Below are 15,218 nucleotides of genomic sequence, written 5' to 3'. Positions count from 1 at the left end.
CCCTAGGGCGGCGCGGCCCAAGCCCTGGCCGCGCCGACCTGTAGTGTGGGCCCCTCGTGACGCCCCTTGACCTGCCCTTCCGCCTACAAATAGCCTTCGTCGCGAAACCCCCGATCTGAGAGCCACGATACGGAAAACCTTCCAGAGACGCCGCCGCCGCCAATCCCATCTCGGGGATTCAGAGATCGCCTCCGGCACCCTGCCGAGAGGGGAATCATCTCCCGGAGGACTCTACGCCGCCATGGTCGCCTCCGGAGTGATGTGTGAGTAGTCTACCCCTGGACTATGGGTCCATAGCAGTAGCTAGATGGTTGTCTTCTCCCCATTGTGCTTAATTGTTGGGTCTTGTGAGCTGCCGAACATGATCAAGATCATCTATCTGTAATTCTATATATTGTGTTTGTTGGGATCCGATGAATAGAGAATACTATGTTATGTTGATTATCAATTTATATCTATGTGTTGTTTATGATCTTGCATGCTCTCCGTTACTAGTAGATGCTCTGGCCAAGTAGATGCTTGTAACTCCAAGAGGGAGTATTTATGCTCGATAGTGGGTTCATGTCTCCGTGAATGCAGGGAAGTGAGAAATCTCTAAGATTATGGATGTGCTGTTGCCACTAGGGATAAAACATTGGTGCTATGTTCGAGGATGTAGTTACTGATTACATTACGCGCAATACTTAATGCAATTGTCTGTTGTTAGCAACTTAATACTGGAAGGGGTTCGGATGATAACCTGAAGGTGGACTTTTTAGGCATAGATGCATGCTGGATAGCGGTCTATGTACTTTATTGTAATGCCCAATTAAATCTCACTATACTCATCATAATATGTATGTGCATGGTCATGCCCTCTTTATTTTTCAATTGCCCAACTGTAATTTGTTCACCCAACATGCTGTTTATCTTATGGGAGAGACACCTCTAGTGAACTGTGGACCCCGGTCCAATTCTCTATACTGAAATACAATCTACTACAATACTTGTTCTACTGTTTTCTGGAAACAATCATCATCCACACTATACATCTAATCCTTTGTTACAGCAAGCCGGTGAGATTGACAACCTCGCTGTTTCGTTGGGGCAAAGTACTTGGTTTGTGTTGTGCAGGTTCCACGTTGGCGCCGGAATCCCTGGTGTTGCGCCGCACTACATCTCGCCGCCATCAACCTTCAACGTGCTTCTTGGCTCCTACTGGTTCGATAAACCTTGGTTTCATACCGAGGGAAAACTTGCCGCTGTACGCATCACACCTTCCTCTTGGGTTCCCAACGGACGCGTGCTGTACGCGTATCAGGTATCTTCTAGTAAGACTAGAGAGGTTTGCACCGTGTGTGCTTGTGTGTTAGCAAGAGATATGTGGGTGACCACACTACTAGGAAAAGGCTTTTTGCCGGCGCACCAAAAAGCACTACTGCCGGCGCACCAGCGCCCGCCGGTGCGAACGGGCCGGTGGTAAAGGCTTATTGCCGGCGCACCATCTTGTTCGTCGGCGGTAACTCGATTTATCACCGGCGCACCAGCCTAGTGCGCGGCGGTATGTTTTCCAGGATTCAAAAAAAAAGCAGATCTAGATCTAGATCTAGGTCGGTCGTGTTCTAGGTCGTAGGTCAAGTTCTAGGTCGTGCCTTGGAGATGTACCGCCGCCACCGTGGTCATCTGCTTGCAAAGAGGAAGTGGTTGCCGGTGTGGTCGTCGGTGATCGTCGGGGTGAGAGGAGGTGGCCGGACCAGGGGTGAGAGGAGGTGATGCTTGAGGAGGGGCTCGCCGGCGAGATGCTTGAGGAGGTGCTCGCCGGTGAGTAGCTTGAGGAGGTTCTCCGGTGAGATAGCTTGAGGAGTTGCTGCGGGGAGTAGCTTGAGGAGGTGCTCCGGTGAGTAGCTTAAGGAGGTGCTCGCCGGAGGGAGGGATTAGAGGGGTAAGAAGGTAGAAGAGGGGGAAAATGGAGGAGAAGAGAAGGTGGCCGGAGGGAGGAAGAGAGGAGGAGGAGGAGAAGTGAAAGAGAAGATGGGGGAAATGGAAGAGAGAGAAGGTGCACCGGGCTGGTTTGGCATATATAGCCTAGGTTACTGCCGGCGCACCAAGTAGGGTGGTGCGCCGGGGGTAATTTTTTTTCTTTTTTTCACCCAAATCTTAAATCTGAAAAAATCCTGTTTCTGTTTTCCATTTGACGAATCCATTTTTTCTCCAAAAGGCCGTAGGCCGTTGAATTCGAATAGGAAATTTCGCGTAGATCGATTTTGATATAATTTTTTTTCATCGGAGGTCGTATGCAACCAGAAAACCCGTTTTACCGAAAGATGGCGCCATTTTGCATAATATATCGAAATTCATTTTTTAAAATTTTCATGAAAGCTAGATTACATAATACATGGGCAGTTCAAAGGATTTTATTTTTTGAATTTTCTATTATTTTCTCGAAAACTGAAAAGGCGATTCCTGGAGAGAAAAATCTAGGCACCTTACCCCCGGCGCACCTCTATGGTGGTTCGCTGGTGGTAAATTGTCTACCACCGGCGCACCACCATAGAGGTGCACCGGGGGTAAGGTGCCCATATTTTCTGTTTCCGGCCAGAACTCTTCGAATTTTATTCCCGGCGCACTAAATTTTCTTGTGCGCCGGCAGTATAGGTTCTTCGCCGGCGCGGCCTAACATGGCTCGCCGGCGGTATTTTGCCACCGGCGCGCGTCAATGATGGTGCGCCGGCACCCTTCCGTGCAGCTATAGCCCTTTTCCTAGTAGTGCCAATATCACCAAGAATATATTAATATTTATCGGATAATCAGAAACCACGAGAGTGTTTGTCTGAAGTGCTTATAAACTTGTTGAATCCAGTGGGGCTGACTTTCTACATGGACCTTTCGCTTCATTAAAGCAAGACGTGAAATATGGCTCCATCCATCGGTTTGGTGGCTACTAAATCAGATTGAGGGGGAATAAGTCCATGCATGTCAAAATCTGAAACCCCCTTGGATGGGATTAACTGAATATGACATCAGAGAGAATATGAACTGCTGCAAGTTGCCTCTAGAGATGGTAAATGGAAAATAGATGTCAGGGTTTGTAACATAATCACAAGGTTCATGCACTTTCACATGCATGTTTTATAGTGAAAAATAAGTGTAAATATTTATTAATATTCCATCGCAACGAATGTTACTTTTAAGTGTTGAGCGTAATCGCACGGACAAAGTTGGAGTGAAATAATGCAATGAGTCAAGCATCATCATAGGGACAAATGTGGATGTAGAGTGGAGAGAAGAAAAAAGAGTATCAAATATTCAAAAATTAATTCTCCAAGGCAGGAGAAGGTACATGGAAAAGAGATGCCAAGGAGGATGGCAACATAGCGGAGAACAATAACAACAACATGCAAAAGGTAGAGTGTTGTGGGGCTACCTGGTGAGTTCACCGGTAGGGGCTTCAATCGCGGAGATTCAATGATTAGGAAAATGTACGTATACGATGAAGAAATGATGCAATATACGATGTTGCTGGTTGGAAGTAAAAAAAAACATTGGCTCTATAGCCGATAAGAGAATAGATGGACATCCGAGAGGAGGAAGATACCTACATGGAAGAAAAATATATAATTGAAAAGGTTGTGATGCAGCAAAATTTGTGGGGTATAGATTATAGACTTATTGTTTGTGGTTTTAGTTACCATGTATGATGAATTAAGACGGGTTTATTAGACTTTTCATATAGGTGGGAACGAGAGAGGGAGTAAATTGATTCTACGACGTGCCACTGTAGATCGGTGGCTGAATGAAGAAACAAGTCCGATACTTGTTTTGTACCATGTATGGATACCATATCAAATAAGGTAGCATTGTGAATCAAAACTTCTTTCCTACTGTATTCCTTTAATAAACATTTTTTTTATTGATTTGTAAACATTTTACAGAACGTGAGAAAAACAAGGAACTGTTGAGGTTGTAGAACATAGCTCTAATAGGACATAATTCTTGAACTAAAATTTCATGAGATAAATTTTGTTCTACCAAATAGTTAAGTTTTTTGAGCCGTGGCGAAGCACGGGCATTCAACTAGTTATGATAAAAATGTGAGGAATTTGAATATGCAATAATTATGTTTTTATTCACTACTATTATTATTATAAAATGATATATGCATTATTCATATAATATGGCTAAATATTTAATATCCTTAAATCTGTAAACCACAATTGGACAAATAAAATATGCTTTATTATTAGAAAAACGTGAGGAATTTTAATTTGAAATAATTATGTTTTTATTCATTTATTATTATTATTATTATCAAATAATAGATGCATTATTCATATAATATGGCTAAATAATTAATATCTTTAAATCTGTAAACCGCAATTGGACAAATAATATATGCTTTATTATTAGAAAAATATGAGGAATTTGAATATGAAATAATTATGTTTTTATTTATTTATTATTATTATTATTATCAAATAATATATGCATTATTCATATAATATGGATAAATAATTAATATCTTTAAATCTATAAAACGCAATTGAACAAATAATATATGCTTTATAATTAAAAAATGTGAGGAATTTAAATATGAGATAATTATGTTTTTATTCATTATTATTATTATTATCAAATAATATATGCATTATTCATATAACATGACCCAAAAATTAATATCTTTAAATCTGTAAACCGCAATTGGACAAATAATAAATGTTTTATTATTAGAAAAATGTGAGTAATTTGACTATGAAATAATTATGTTTTTATTCATTTATTATTATTATCAAATAATATATGCATTATTCATATAATATGGCCAGATAATTAATATATTTAAATCTGTAAATCACAATTGGACAAATAATATTTTTAAATCTGTAAACCGCAATTGGAACGGCATCTTCTTCGGTTGCAGCGTGATGGTGGTGCGCCGGGTGCAGCGTGATGGTGATGGAGGTGGACGTGGAGGTGGCGGCATGCAGAGATACAAGAAACGTGATGGTGATGGAGGTGAACGTGGAGAGGCATGAACTAATATAACTTAGGTATACAAGAAACGTGCCCCAGGACTGAGTAAATGTAGAGATGTAAAATACACAAGGAAATATATATATTGCTAGTTCATACACATAGTTTGATATATATTGAAAAACACATAGTTCCATATATAATGAAAGACACATAGTTCGATATATATTGAAAGACACATAGTTCATACACATAGTTCGATATATATTGAAGACGATTTATAGACACATAGTTCATACATATAGTTCTTTAAATGTTGAGACGATCAACATGACTATTGTAGTCAACTAGCTCCCAATAACTCCTAGCCATCTCGAAGCTCAGACGAGCGTCCAGAGCGGCATATCCCACTTGCTCGTAGCTCAATGGAACATTGGCCCACCCAAATATCAGTTCATCTTCTTTTTCTTGCGCGGCCTCCTTCTTCTTGTACTTTTCCTCTTCTTCTTCTTCTCAAGATTTGTCCCAATGATAGAATTCGCCGGATCATATAGACTCAGAATGTGATTATTTCTGGGATTCGGGAGTATCTTATGAAGGTCGAACGCAGAAGTAATATGAATATCGTAGGGACTCAACATCTCCACACCCTTGCCGATAGCCGCGCCGCAGAATCTCATGGTCTTGTCCTGCAAGAACTCCTTGAGAACTTGTGGCACTTCATCAACATGATAAATCTAGAATACCAAATTCTCGGACGCCAGTGAGAGTTGAAGGATGGCGGCGCGCTGATCACCCTCGCGAGGGTTGGTGAACTCGCAGTCCAAGCCGACGCACTTGATTGGTGCGTTGTCGAGATAATCCCTCTTCACGGCGTGGACCCACTTCTCCACCATTCTTGCACGGAGAGCGACTGTGACCTTGAAAGTCATCCCTTCGGCCATGAGGTGGTATACCCGAGTTCGATGAGCCGGGTCGCGCGCGAGGTGCTCCATTGAGTCCGAAACATCGACAGAGAGGAGAGCTTTTTGCAATGGTGGAGGAGATGAGATGGAGAAGAATGTGTGTGGCAATGGAGGAGAATATGTGAGCATATAAAGGAAAGGAAGATGAAGATGAACATGCCAGCCACCGCGTGATCAATTCCCGTGGCTGGCTGCCGGCGGCTCAAATTTCCGTGGCCGCACGGCGCGTGACGCTCGATTTCGGCGCTGGACATTAATGGCGAAGCGACAATCGGCTTCCGCAGGAACGAACCGTTTGACTTTAAGTCCCGGCGCGTGTCACCAGGCGGAACTAAAGAGGGTACCGCAAACGCAGCGTGCCGCAAAACCCTTTAGTCCTGATTTGGAATACAAACCAAAACAAATGGATCCTAATGAACTGGAAACTAGGAAACTATGGGTGCCGTACGATTGGACGGATTCGGGAGGCCAAACTAAAGAGGCCCGAGCAAAGGCATGTTTTCTACATGTGGACCTACAAAATATCAGCGCCTCCAACCGGCGTTGCTCGGAAATCGCGGAGCCTCGATCTCAGGAGGAGGCGGCGGCTGCCATGGCAGCACGGATGGCGGTCTCGCTCCCGGATGAGCTCCTCCAGGAGATTCTCTTCGGCGTAAAGGACGTCCCGGCCGCCCTCTTCCGCTGTGCTGCCGTATGCAAGGGATGGCGCGGTCTGGTCGCCGAACCCGCCTTCCTCCGGCGCTGCTGGCCAGATCAGGACGCGCCCTCCTCCTCCTGCTTGGTCGGCTTCTTCAGCATTCACCAGGATCTAACGGAATCTCCGTGCTTCATCCCGTGTGATGACCCCTGATTTGGAGCACAATCACGGGAGAATTTGGATGAGGAAACAGAGAAATAGAGAAGGGGATGAGAGGAAGCACACGAGGAAGAAGACAGAGTTTCCCTTTGATTTCAGATCACATGCGGATTACAGGATGTCCTTGAGCTTATAACAACGCTCGACTAGATGGACAACAACCAGCACACGCTACCGCCTTACAAGTGGGCCAGGACGACCAAGTCTATTACTTGTGTAATGCCACGTCGATCTCAGTAGGACGGGGTGTTACACTTGCCCCCCCCCCCTGTGTTGGAAGCCCCCTCCCAGCATGGTGCTTCAGGATAGCGATCACGGAGACCATAGTAGTCCTCCCAGGTAGCCTCAGTTGCAGGCGAGGCAGACCATTTGACCAGAACTTGCACAACAGCAGCATTATCCTTTTTCACCATTCTACGTTCCAGGATACATTCAGGTACCATCAGCTCCGATTGCAAATCCGCCACAGGTAGTTGAGTGAATACCGGAGAATACTTTGGAATAAAAGGCTTCAATTGAGAAATGTGGAAGACTGGATGCACCTTAGAACCTGCTGGCAAATCCAATTTGTATGCCACTGCACCAATTCTGTCCAAGATCTTGAAAGGCCCGAAAAACTTGAAGGCAAGCTTGTGACAAGGACGGTTCACCACACTTGATTGAGCATATGGTTGTAGCTTCAACAGGACTGAATCCCCCACACTAAACTCACGATCAGTGCGTTGTTTGTCGGCTTGGCGTTTCAATCTTGACTGCGCACGTGCTAGTTGTGAACGGAGTAGTTCAGTTAAAGACTGCCGTTCTGTCATCATGTCAAACACGGGCGAATCAGAAGCCACTGAAACATTTGGCATGGCACCTAGAGGTGGTTCAACTCCATAAAGAGCTTTAAAAGGAGAACAACCCAAGGATGAATGAACCGAGGAATTATACCAGAGCTCAGCCATAGCCAAACACCGTCGCCATTTCGTTGGTCGATCTTGCACTGCACAACGAAGATATTGCTCCAGACATTGGTTAACTCGCTCACTCTGACCGTCAGTTTGAGGATGGTGAGCCGTGCTGTAATTGAGAGTAGTGCCCAAAGCTTTCATAATCTCTCTCCACATGGTGGAGGTGAATATAGCATCACGGTCAGAAACAATTGAAGTAGGTACACCATGTAGCCTGACAACATTATCCAAGAACAAATGGGCCACTTGCTGAGCAGTATAAGGATGGCGAAGTGCAAGAAAATGAGCATATTTGGTAAGACGATCAACCACTACCAGAATAACATCAGCACCATCAGACAGTGGCAAGCCTTCAATAAAATCCATGGTAAGATGTTGCCAAATTTCTGATGGAACAGGGAGTGGTTGCAGCAAGCCAGCAGGATGAGTATGCTCATGTTTGGCTTGTTGGCAGGTAAGGCACTGCTTGACATAATCCTCTACAGCAGCTTTGAGACCTGGCCAAAAGAACAACTTCCGGACACGCAGGTAAGTAGCATGAATCCCTGAATGACCACCGGCTGCACTGTCATGTAAATTGGAGATCAACTTAGTTTGTAGGGCTAAGTGAGCACCAATGTAAACACGTCCTTGATACTTGATCAATCCTTGCTCAAGTGCATAGCCTTTATCATTTGGGCTGCAAACAGCCAATTCAGTTAGAAGAGCTTGAGCATGTGGATCCAACTCATAAGAGTGGTACACCTCTTTAACCCAGTCAGGACGACAAGTAGTGAGTGCCTCCATTTGCAGAACATGTGCAACGCGGGACAAGGAATCTGCAGCGTTATTATCTGCACCACGTCTGTACTGGAAAGTGTACTGCAATCCCATCAATTTTGACATAGCTTTGCGTTGTAAATCAGAATGCAATTGTTGGTCCGTTAAGTTGCATAAACTCTTATGGTCGGTCAGAATAGTAAACTGGCCCCGTTGCAGATAAGGACGCCAACGTTCAATGGCCATCATCACCGCGAGAAACTCTTTTTCGTAGATAGAAAGTTTACTATTTTGCTGTCCAAGAGCTTTGCTTAAGTAAGCAACTGGGTGTCCCTGCTGAACTAAAACAGCACCAATACCAGTGTCACATGCATCAGTTTCGACAGTGAATGGAAGGTTAAAATTAGGAAGAGCCAGCACTGGGGTAGTCATCAAAGCTTGCTTCAAAAGGTTGAAAGCTTGGGTAGCATGCTTGGACCAAGTAAATCCCTTCTTAGTGAGTAGATTAGTCAAAGGCTTGGCTAGCAGACCATAGTGCTTGACAAATCTGCGGTAGTAGCCTGTTAATCCCAAGAAACCCCTCAATTCAGTGATTGTAGCAGGGATGGGCCATTTTGCAATAGCAATAGTCTTTTCAGGCTCAGTAGATACCCCTTCTGCAGAAATAACATGGCCCAAATAGCTGATGGAAGTTTGAGCAAAACTGCACTTCGAGCTCTTAGCAAGGAATTGCTTCTCCCTGAGTGTACACAACACAGCCTTCAAATGCAACAAATGCTCAGGCCAAGACTTACTGTAAATCAATATGTCATCCAAAAACACAATGACAAATTTGCGGATATAAGGAGCAAATATGTCATTCATGATGCACTGGAAGGTAGCAGGGGCATTTGTCAATCCAAAAGGCATGACACGAAATTGAAAATGACCATGGTGAGTTTTAAAGGCAGTCTTCAGCTCATCGTGCTCACACATGCGAATTTGGTGGTAGCCCGCTCTCAAATCAAGTTTGGAGAAATATTTTGTGCCTGCTAATTCATCCAACAGTTCATCCACAATAGGCAACAGGAATTTGTTTTTGATGGTGATATCATTAAGACGTCTATAATCAACACAAAACCGCCATGTACCATCCTTCTTTTGCACCAGCAAAACTGGTGAAGCATATGGACTCATACTCCTTGTAATGACACCAGATTGTAGCATTGCTTTCACCTGTCGTTCAATTTCATCCTTTTGTAGTGGTGAATAACGATAGGGACGGGAATTCACAGGTTTAGCGGCTGGGTCCAAAGGAATAGTATGATCAAACTCCCGGTGAGGTGGTAATGTTGTGGGCTCTTTAAAGATATCACTGTACTCTTCTAACAATTGTTGCACTTCAGCAGGAACCACTGTGTCAATCGAGGAAGGAGGAACAGAAGCCATGGGTTCTATAACAGCAAGAGACCATACCTCATTACCCTTGAGCCAAGTGTTCAATTTCTCCAATTCCAAAGCCGGAAGTATCTGTTGTTCCTTAGCAAGGACTCCCTGCAGAACAATCTCTTGGTCATGATACTGGAACTTGAGCACCTTATGTTTCCAGCTACAAGTCATTGGATCAAACAGCTCCAACCAATCCATCCCCAATATGGCGTCATACGCACCCAGATCCAACAGACGCATATCATGAGTGAAGGTATGGCCTTGAATCCACCATGAAAACCCAGGTGCCACTTCAGCCGAGTACATTACTTGATTGTTAGCCACTTTGACCGCTACAGAACTCATTGGCTGAATAGAAGCCCCAACACGTCGAGCAAACTCTGCATTGATGAAGCTGTGTGAGCTGCCTGAGTCCACAAGAATCAAACAGACCTGATTTCCTACCATAGTACGCAGGCGGAGAGACTTGATGGATTCAGTTCCTGCCATTGCATTAACCGAGATATGACAGCACTCAGCAGTGATAATTGGATCCTCTAATAACTCCAATGCATGTACCGTATCATCAGACAGGATCTCCCCAAAATCCCCCAACTGAATAGTTAGCAGCTGAGATGTCTGCTTACACTGGTGCTCTCTGGAGTATTTATCCCCACAGCGAAAACAAAGGTTATTCGCTTTACGGAAATCCCTTAGCTGACGCTCACGAGCAAAGTCATCAGTGGTCCGTTTGGCCGGCACCACAGCTGCAATGCCACCCTGAACAGCGGAAACTCCTAAAGACTTGACCCCTGGAGCAGCTCGAAAACGATTACGAGGTTGTTGCTCCTGTTGTATTTCCAATTCTTCTTCCTGTATACGAGCCAAAGAAGCAGCACGAGAAACACTAGTAGGTGCTTGAATGCGGACCACAGCACGGATATCTGACCGCAAGCCGAGAACAAATTTGGAGACAAAAAACTTTGTGTTCAAGGAAGGATCAAGAGAAATCAGGTGGTACATGCAAGTTTCAAACTCTTTGCGATATTCAGTCACAGAACCAGTCTGCTTGATCTGCAATAGCTTACTCATCTGACCATCATACTCGTCCTCTCCAAACTCTGTCAAAACAGCATCACAAAACTGTTCCCAAGTGCCCAGAACTGTACGGCGCTTATACGCCTGCAACCACAAGGCTGCATGCCCCTCCATGTATAGCACAGCTGAACTCACACGCTGATGCAAAGGAGTCTGATACATGGTAAAATATGTATCGCATAGGTCCAGCCACAGGGAGGGATTCTCACCAGAGAAACGTGGAAAGTGATGCTTCGGTAATTTTGCTGCATACCTGGGTGGAGCCCGTTCACCCATTTCGTCGAGCACCTCGTCAACGTCGCCGGGTCGATGCAGGAGAGGCGGCTCGTTGTTGGCCAGAGCAGGGCGTTGGCCACCCACGATGCTCCCTGGCCCGCCCCCTGGACGTGCACCCGCGCCGTGGCCTGCAGCCGCGCCATGGCCTGCAGCCGCGCCGTGACCTCCGACCGCACTGATACCACTCACCGTGTTGGTGATGTTGCGGAGCGGCACCGCGCCTGACGTCAGCTCCACCTGGGCGCGCTTGACGCTGTCGATGCCGTCCTGGACGTCAGCGACGTGGGTCGCCAGCCGCTTGACGTCGGTGGTAATGGAGTCGAACTTCTCTGTGACTTGCGCCGCCAAATCCGCGATGGCCTTCTGGACCTCATCCATGGCCTCAAGGACGAACCTCGTCTGTGCCGCGGGCTTGACTTGTCGCGGAGCCGTGGCAACTTCCTCGAGAGCACGCGAACGCCAATCAGGGACTGGGCGATATTACCGCGATGAGCACCGAGAGGAGAAGCGCGCCGGATCGAAACAAAGTCTGATACCAATTTGTGATGACCCCTGATTTGGAGCACAATCACGGGAGAATTTGGATGAGGAAACAGAGAAATAGAGAAGGGGATGAGAGGAAGCACACGAGGAAGAAGACAGAGTTACCCTTTGATTTCAGATCACATGCGGATTACAGGATGTCCTTGAGCTTATAACAACGCTCGACTAGATGGACAACAACCAGCACACGCTACCGCCTTACAAGTGGGCCAGGACGACCAAGTCTATTACTTGTGTAATGCCACGTCGATCTCAGTAGGACGGGGTGTTAGGGCATCTCCAACCGAGCGACCCAAACGGACGTGTTTGGACGTCCGATTGTGGTCGTTTGGATCGACCTCCGGACACGCGGACAGACAATGTGTCCGTGAATTTTTTTGGTTCCCCAACGCATGCAGATACCCCAATTTTTTTTTTTTTTGACATAGCAGATACCCAAATTTTGCCCATACTACTACTTGGAGGCGCACGACGGCGAGCTCCCGCAAGCTCCTCCTGCCATGGCCGTCGTCGACCGAGCCTGTGCTTGCGCCCACCACAGCTCTGCGGCAGTCGGATGGAGGCGAGGCCGGCGTCGTGGCGACCAAGACGGGCAGGCAGAGCACGGCGGCCGGATGGAGGCGAGGCCGGCGTCGTGGCGACCAAGACGGGCGAGCGAGCACGGCGGCCTAGGGCGGCGGCGAGCATGGCGCCCCCGCAGGCCGCCGGCCGTCGGTCGCCTCGCCCACGCCGTCGCCCGCCGCGAGCCGGGTGCCGGGTCCATGCCGCGCATCCGACGTCGCCGATGTCCGTGCCCGCGCCGCCCCATTCTCGCCGCGGCCGAGGCCCCACCGCGGCGCCCCGTGCGCCGCCGCGGACGCCGCGCGTCCCCGACGCCCGTTTGCCGCCGCCCTTGCCGCGGGCGCGGCCCTCGCCGACGCGGGCGCGGCCACGTGCGCCGGCCTCGTTCCTCGCCGACGCGGGCGCGGCCCGTGCGCCGGCCTCGTTCCTCGCCGACGCGGGCGTGGCCCCTGTGCGCCGGCCCCGTTCCTCGCCGACGCGGGTGCGGCCCCCTTGCCGACGCGGCGCGGCCCTTGCCGCCGTGGGCGGTCGCGAGCCGGGCGGAGCGGCACCCCGGCCATGGCGCGGGCGTCTGGCGAGCGGCGCGGCTGCAGCCTTGGGCTCGGCCGTGGCGCGCGGCCGCTCGTGGCTCGAATGCAAGGCGCCGCCGGCGTCGTCGCGCCTCTGTGCGGGAAAGTGAGGGCAAGCTCCGCCCCCGTTGCGTCGCTGCGAGGCACGCATGGCGAGCTCCGCCCCCGTCCCGCTCCGGCGAACTCCGCCCCATCTTCATCTTGCTCGACGGCGTCGAGGCCCGCGGTGCTCATTTTGGCTCCGGCGACTTCTAGCTGGGATGAAAAAAAAGGAGACGGCGGCGCCGGGAGTCTCCAGCGGAGGTCGACGGCGGAACTGAGCTAGGCGAGCTCCACTCCGGCGGGGAGGATGAAAGGTATCCATGGGAAAAAGCAGTCAGAGAGGAAGCAGGTAGAGAGAAGATATGTCTGCTTTTTTTGTATCACTGACAAATGGACCACGAACGGACATGCGCGGATGAAACGGACGGTCCGCGAAGTCCGGCTCGCCCCAAAAGTCACGTAAATTTGGTCGAGGTTTAGGTCGTGCCGGACTTCGCGGACCGTCCGTTTTGCATTTGGGACCGCGCGTTGGGACAGGTTTTTACCTAAAAGGACGCACGCGGACGTTTTGCGTACCCGCGCTGGAGATGCCCTTACATCCCGACCCCGCGATCGGCCTTGGGCCCTGGCCTCCGCGCCCTCAGCTCCTTCGTGACTGCCGTCGACCCTGCTGCCGCCGCTGCTTCTGCCCTCTTGGACGGCACGGTGCCGCTCGTATCACGGCACGGCCTCCTTCTCGTGCGCCTTCCGACCCTTGCCAGGCTCGGCATCAACCGGCTGGCAGTGTGCAACTTGCTCACCGGCGGGCGTGTGCCACATGCTCCCTCCGCTCAAGTCAGGCTCAGGCTCAGGCTTCAGCGACGGCGACTGGAATGGCTACGCCATTCTAACCGACGAGGACTGTCGCTCTGGGGACGAGCTGGCGCGTCGTCGTCGTCCGAGCACGTCATCAGCCTTTTTCAAAGCGGTGATCGTTAGCTCTTACCGCGACGGCACCAGCTACGGTGTCCGCACATTCTCCTTCTCGTCCGGTGAAGCAAGCTGGGAAGTCCGTACCGGCTGCTCCGTTGGCTCCACGTCGCCGGAGAATCGATCGTGGTCACCGAACGGCGCCGTCGTGCGTCGTGGCACGGCACACTGGCTATTTCGCTACTGTTCTGAACCATGTCTTCACATCCTTAACCTGGACACGAGGACCGGACGCACCTCCTTGACGAAGTTCCCTATACTAATGAGACGCCACCGCGACGGCCAACTGTGCCTCGCCTTCGCCGCCAGCGGGGCGCTGTCGCTGCTTTGGATGCGATTGGGAGGCACCCAGATAGAGATCTGGGAGCAGAAAGAGGAGAATGGTGGCAGTTCAGAATGGATACGCGCTCGGGCAATCGAGCTAAAACAACCCAAGGAGAATGGTCCACGATCGGTGCTGCGTGTCGTGGGAGTCAAGTGTGGGACGCTGCTCGTCCATGACGACGATGAAACTGTGTATGCTGCTGACCTTGAAACAGGGGCGATGGAGGAGGCGCTGGATTGGCCTTTCGGGTGGTGGTATCACATCCATGATATTCAGATCGTTCCCGTTGAAGTGGATTGGCTCACAATCTGCTTCTCGCCTTGGTTCCACGTACATCTAAGCTGGCCATTCGGGTGGAGAGTTTGTAAGGTTACCCTGGTCCAGTTGAAGTGGATTGCCTCACACTAGTATAAGTTGATCTTAGTATATGCACCTTTGTTGGCTTATTTTGCACTATGGATAAATTATTCCACAGCAGGTGTTACCGGATCGATCCTCTGGTGCTCACTCAATTCTTTCAGTGCCAAATTGGTGCAAAACATTGCCAGGCTCTTGCATAGGCGGGAGACAGCGGCAGCAATTCTGAAGATTGATATCTCCAAAGCTTTTGACGCCCTCAGACAATCGAGCTAAAACAGCCCAAGGAGGAGGAGAATGTTCGAGGATCGGTGCTGCGTAGTCAGGTGTGGAACGCTGCTCGCCCATGACAATGATGGAAATATGTATATACTGCTGACCTTGAAACAGGGATGATGGAGGATGTGCTGGATTGGCCTTTCGGGTGGTACGACTTCCTAGATATCCAGACCGTTCCTGTGGACGTGGATTGGCTCACAATCTTTGCTTCTCGCCTTGGTGCCATGTTTTTTTTTCGATAAAGGGCGCTTTCATTACTTTAGAAAAGTATTACACCCAGCCTCTGCATAACATGATGCACACAGCCGC

The 15,218-nt window shown here is 48.8% G+C and overlaps 1 protein-coding gene across 1 annotated transcript; it reads right to left on the bottom strand.

Annotated features, from left to right (window-relative positions):
* Positions 1 to 5,399: 5,399 nt before the first annotated feature.
* Positions 5,400 to 5,945, bottom strand: LOC127303664 (uncharacterized). Its single transcript, XM_051334372.1, has 2 exons — positions 5,697 to 5,945; positions 5,400 to 5,639 (listed from the first exon to the last, which is right to left on the bottom strand). Exons 1-2 carry the CDS (start codon positions 5,943 to 5,945, stop codon positions 5,400 to 5,402), a joined length of 489 nt encoding a protein of 162 aa, XP_051190332.1.
* Positions 5,946 to 15,218: the final 9,273 nt, after the last annotated feature.

Source organism: Lolium perenne, chromosome 5, assembly GCF_019359855.2.
Source record: "Lolium perenne isolate Kyuss_39 chromosome 5, Kyuss_2.0, whole genome shotgun sequence".
NCBI classification, from domain to species: domain Eukaryota; kingdom Viridiplantae; phylum Streptophyta; class Magnoliopsida; order Poales; family Poaceae; genus Lolium; species Lolium perenne.
The sequence above is the reverse complement of the archived record's forward strand: the minus strand, read 5'-3'. Positions and strand labels throughout refer to the sequence as shown.

Excerpts from the sequence above, each read along its gene's own strand:
- LOC127303664 (XM_051334372.1), bottom strand. The coding sequence starts at position 5,945 with ATGGAGCACCTCGCGCGCGACCCGGCTCATCGAACTCGGGTATACCAC. Across the intron at positions 5,640-5,696 it reads CACTGGCGTCCGAGAATTTG|GACAAGACCATGAGATTCTG; the intron begins GTATTCTAGATT and ends GAGTTCTTGCAG.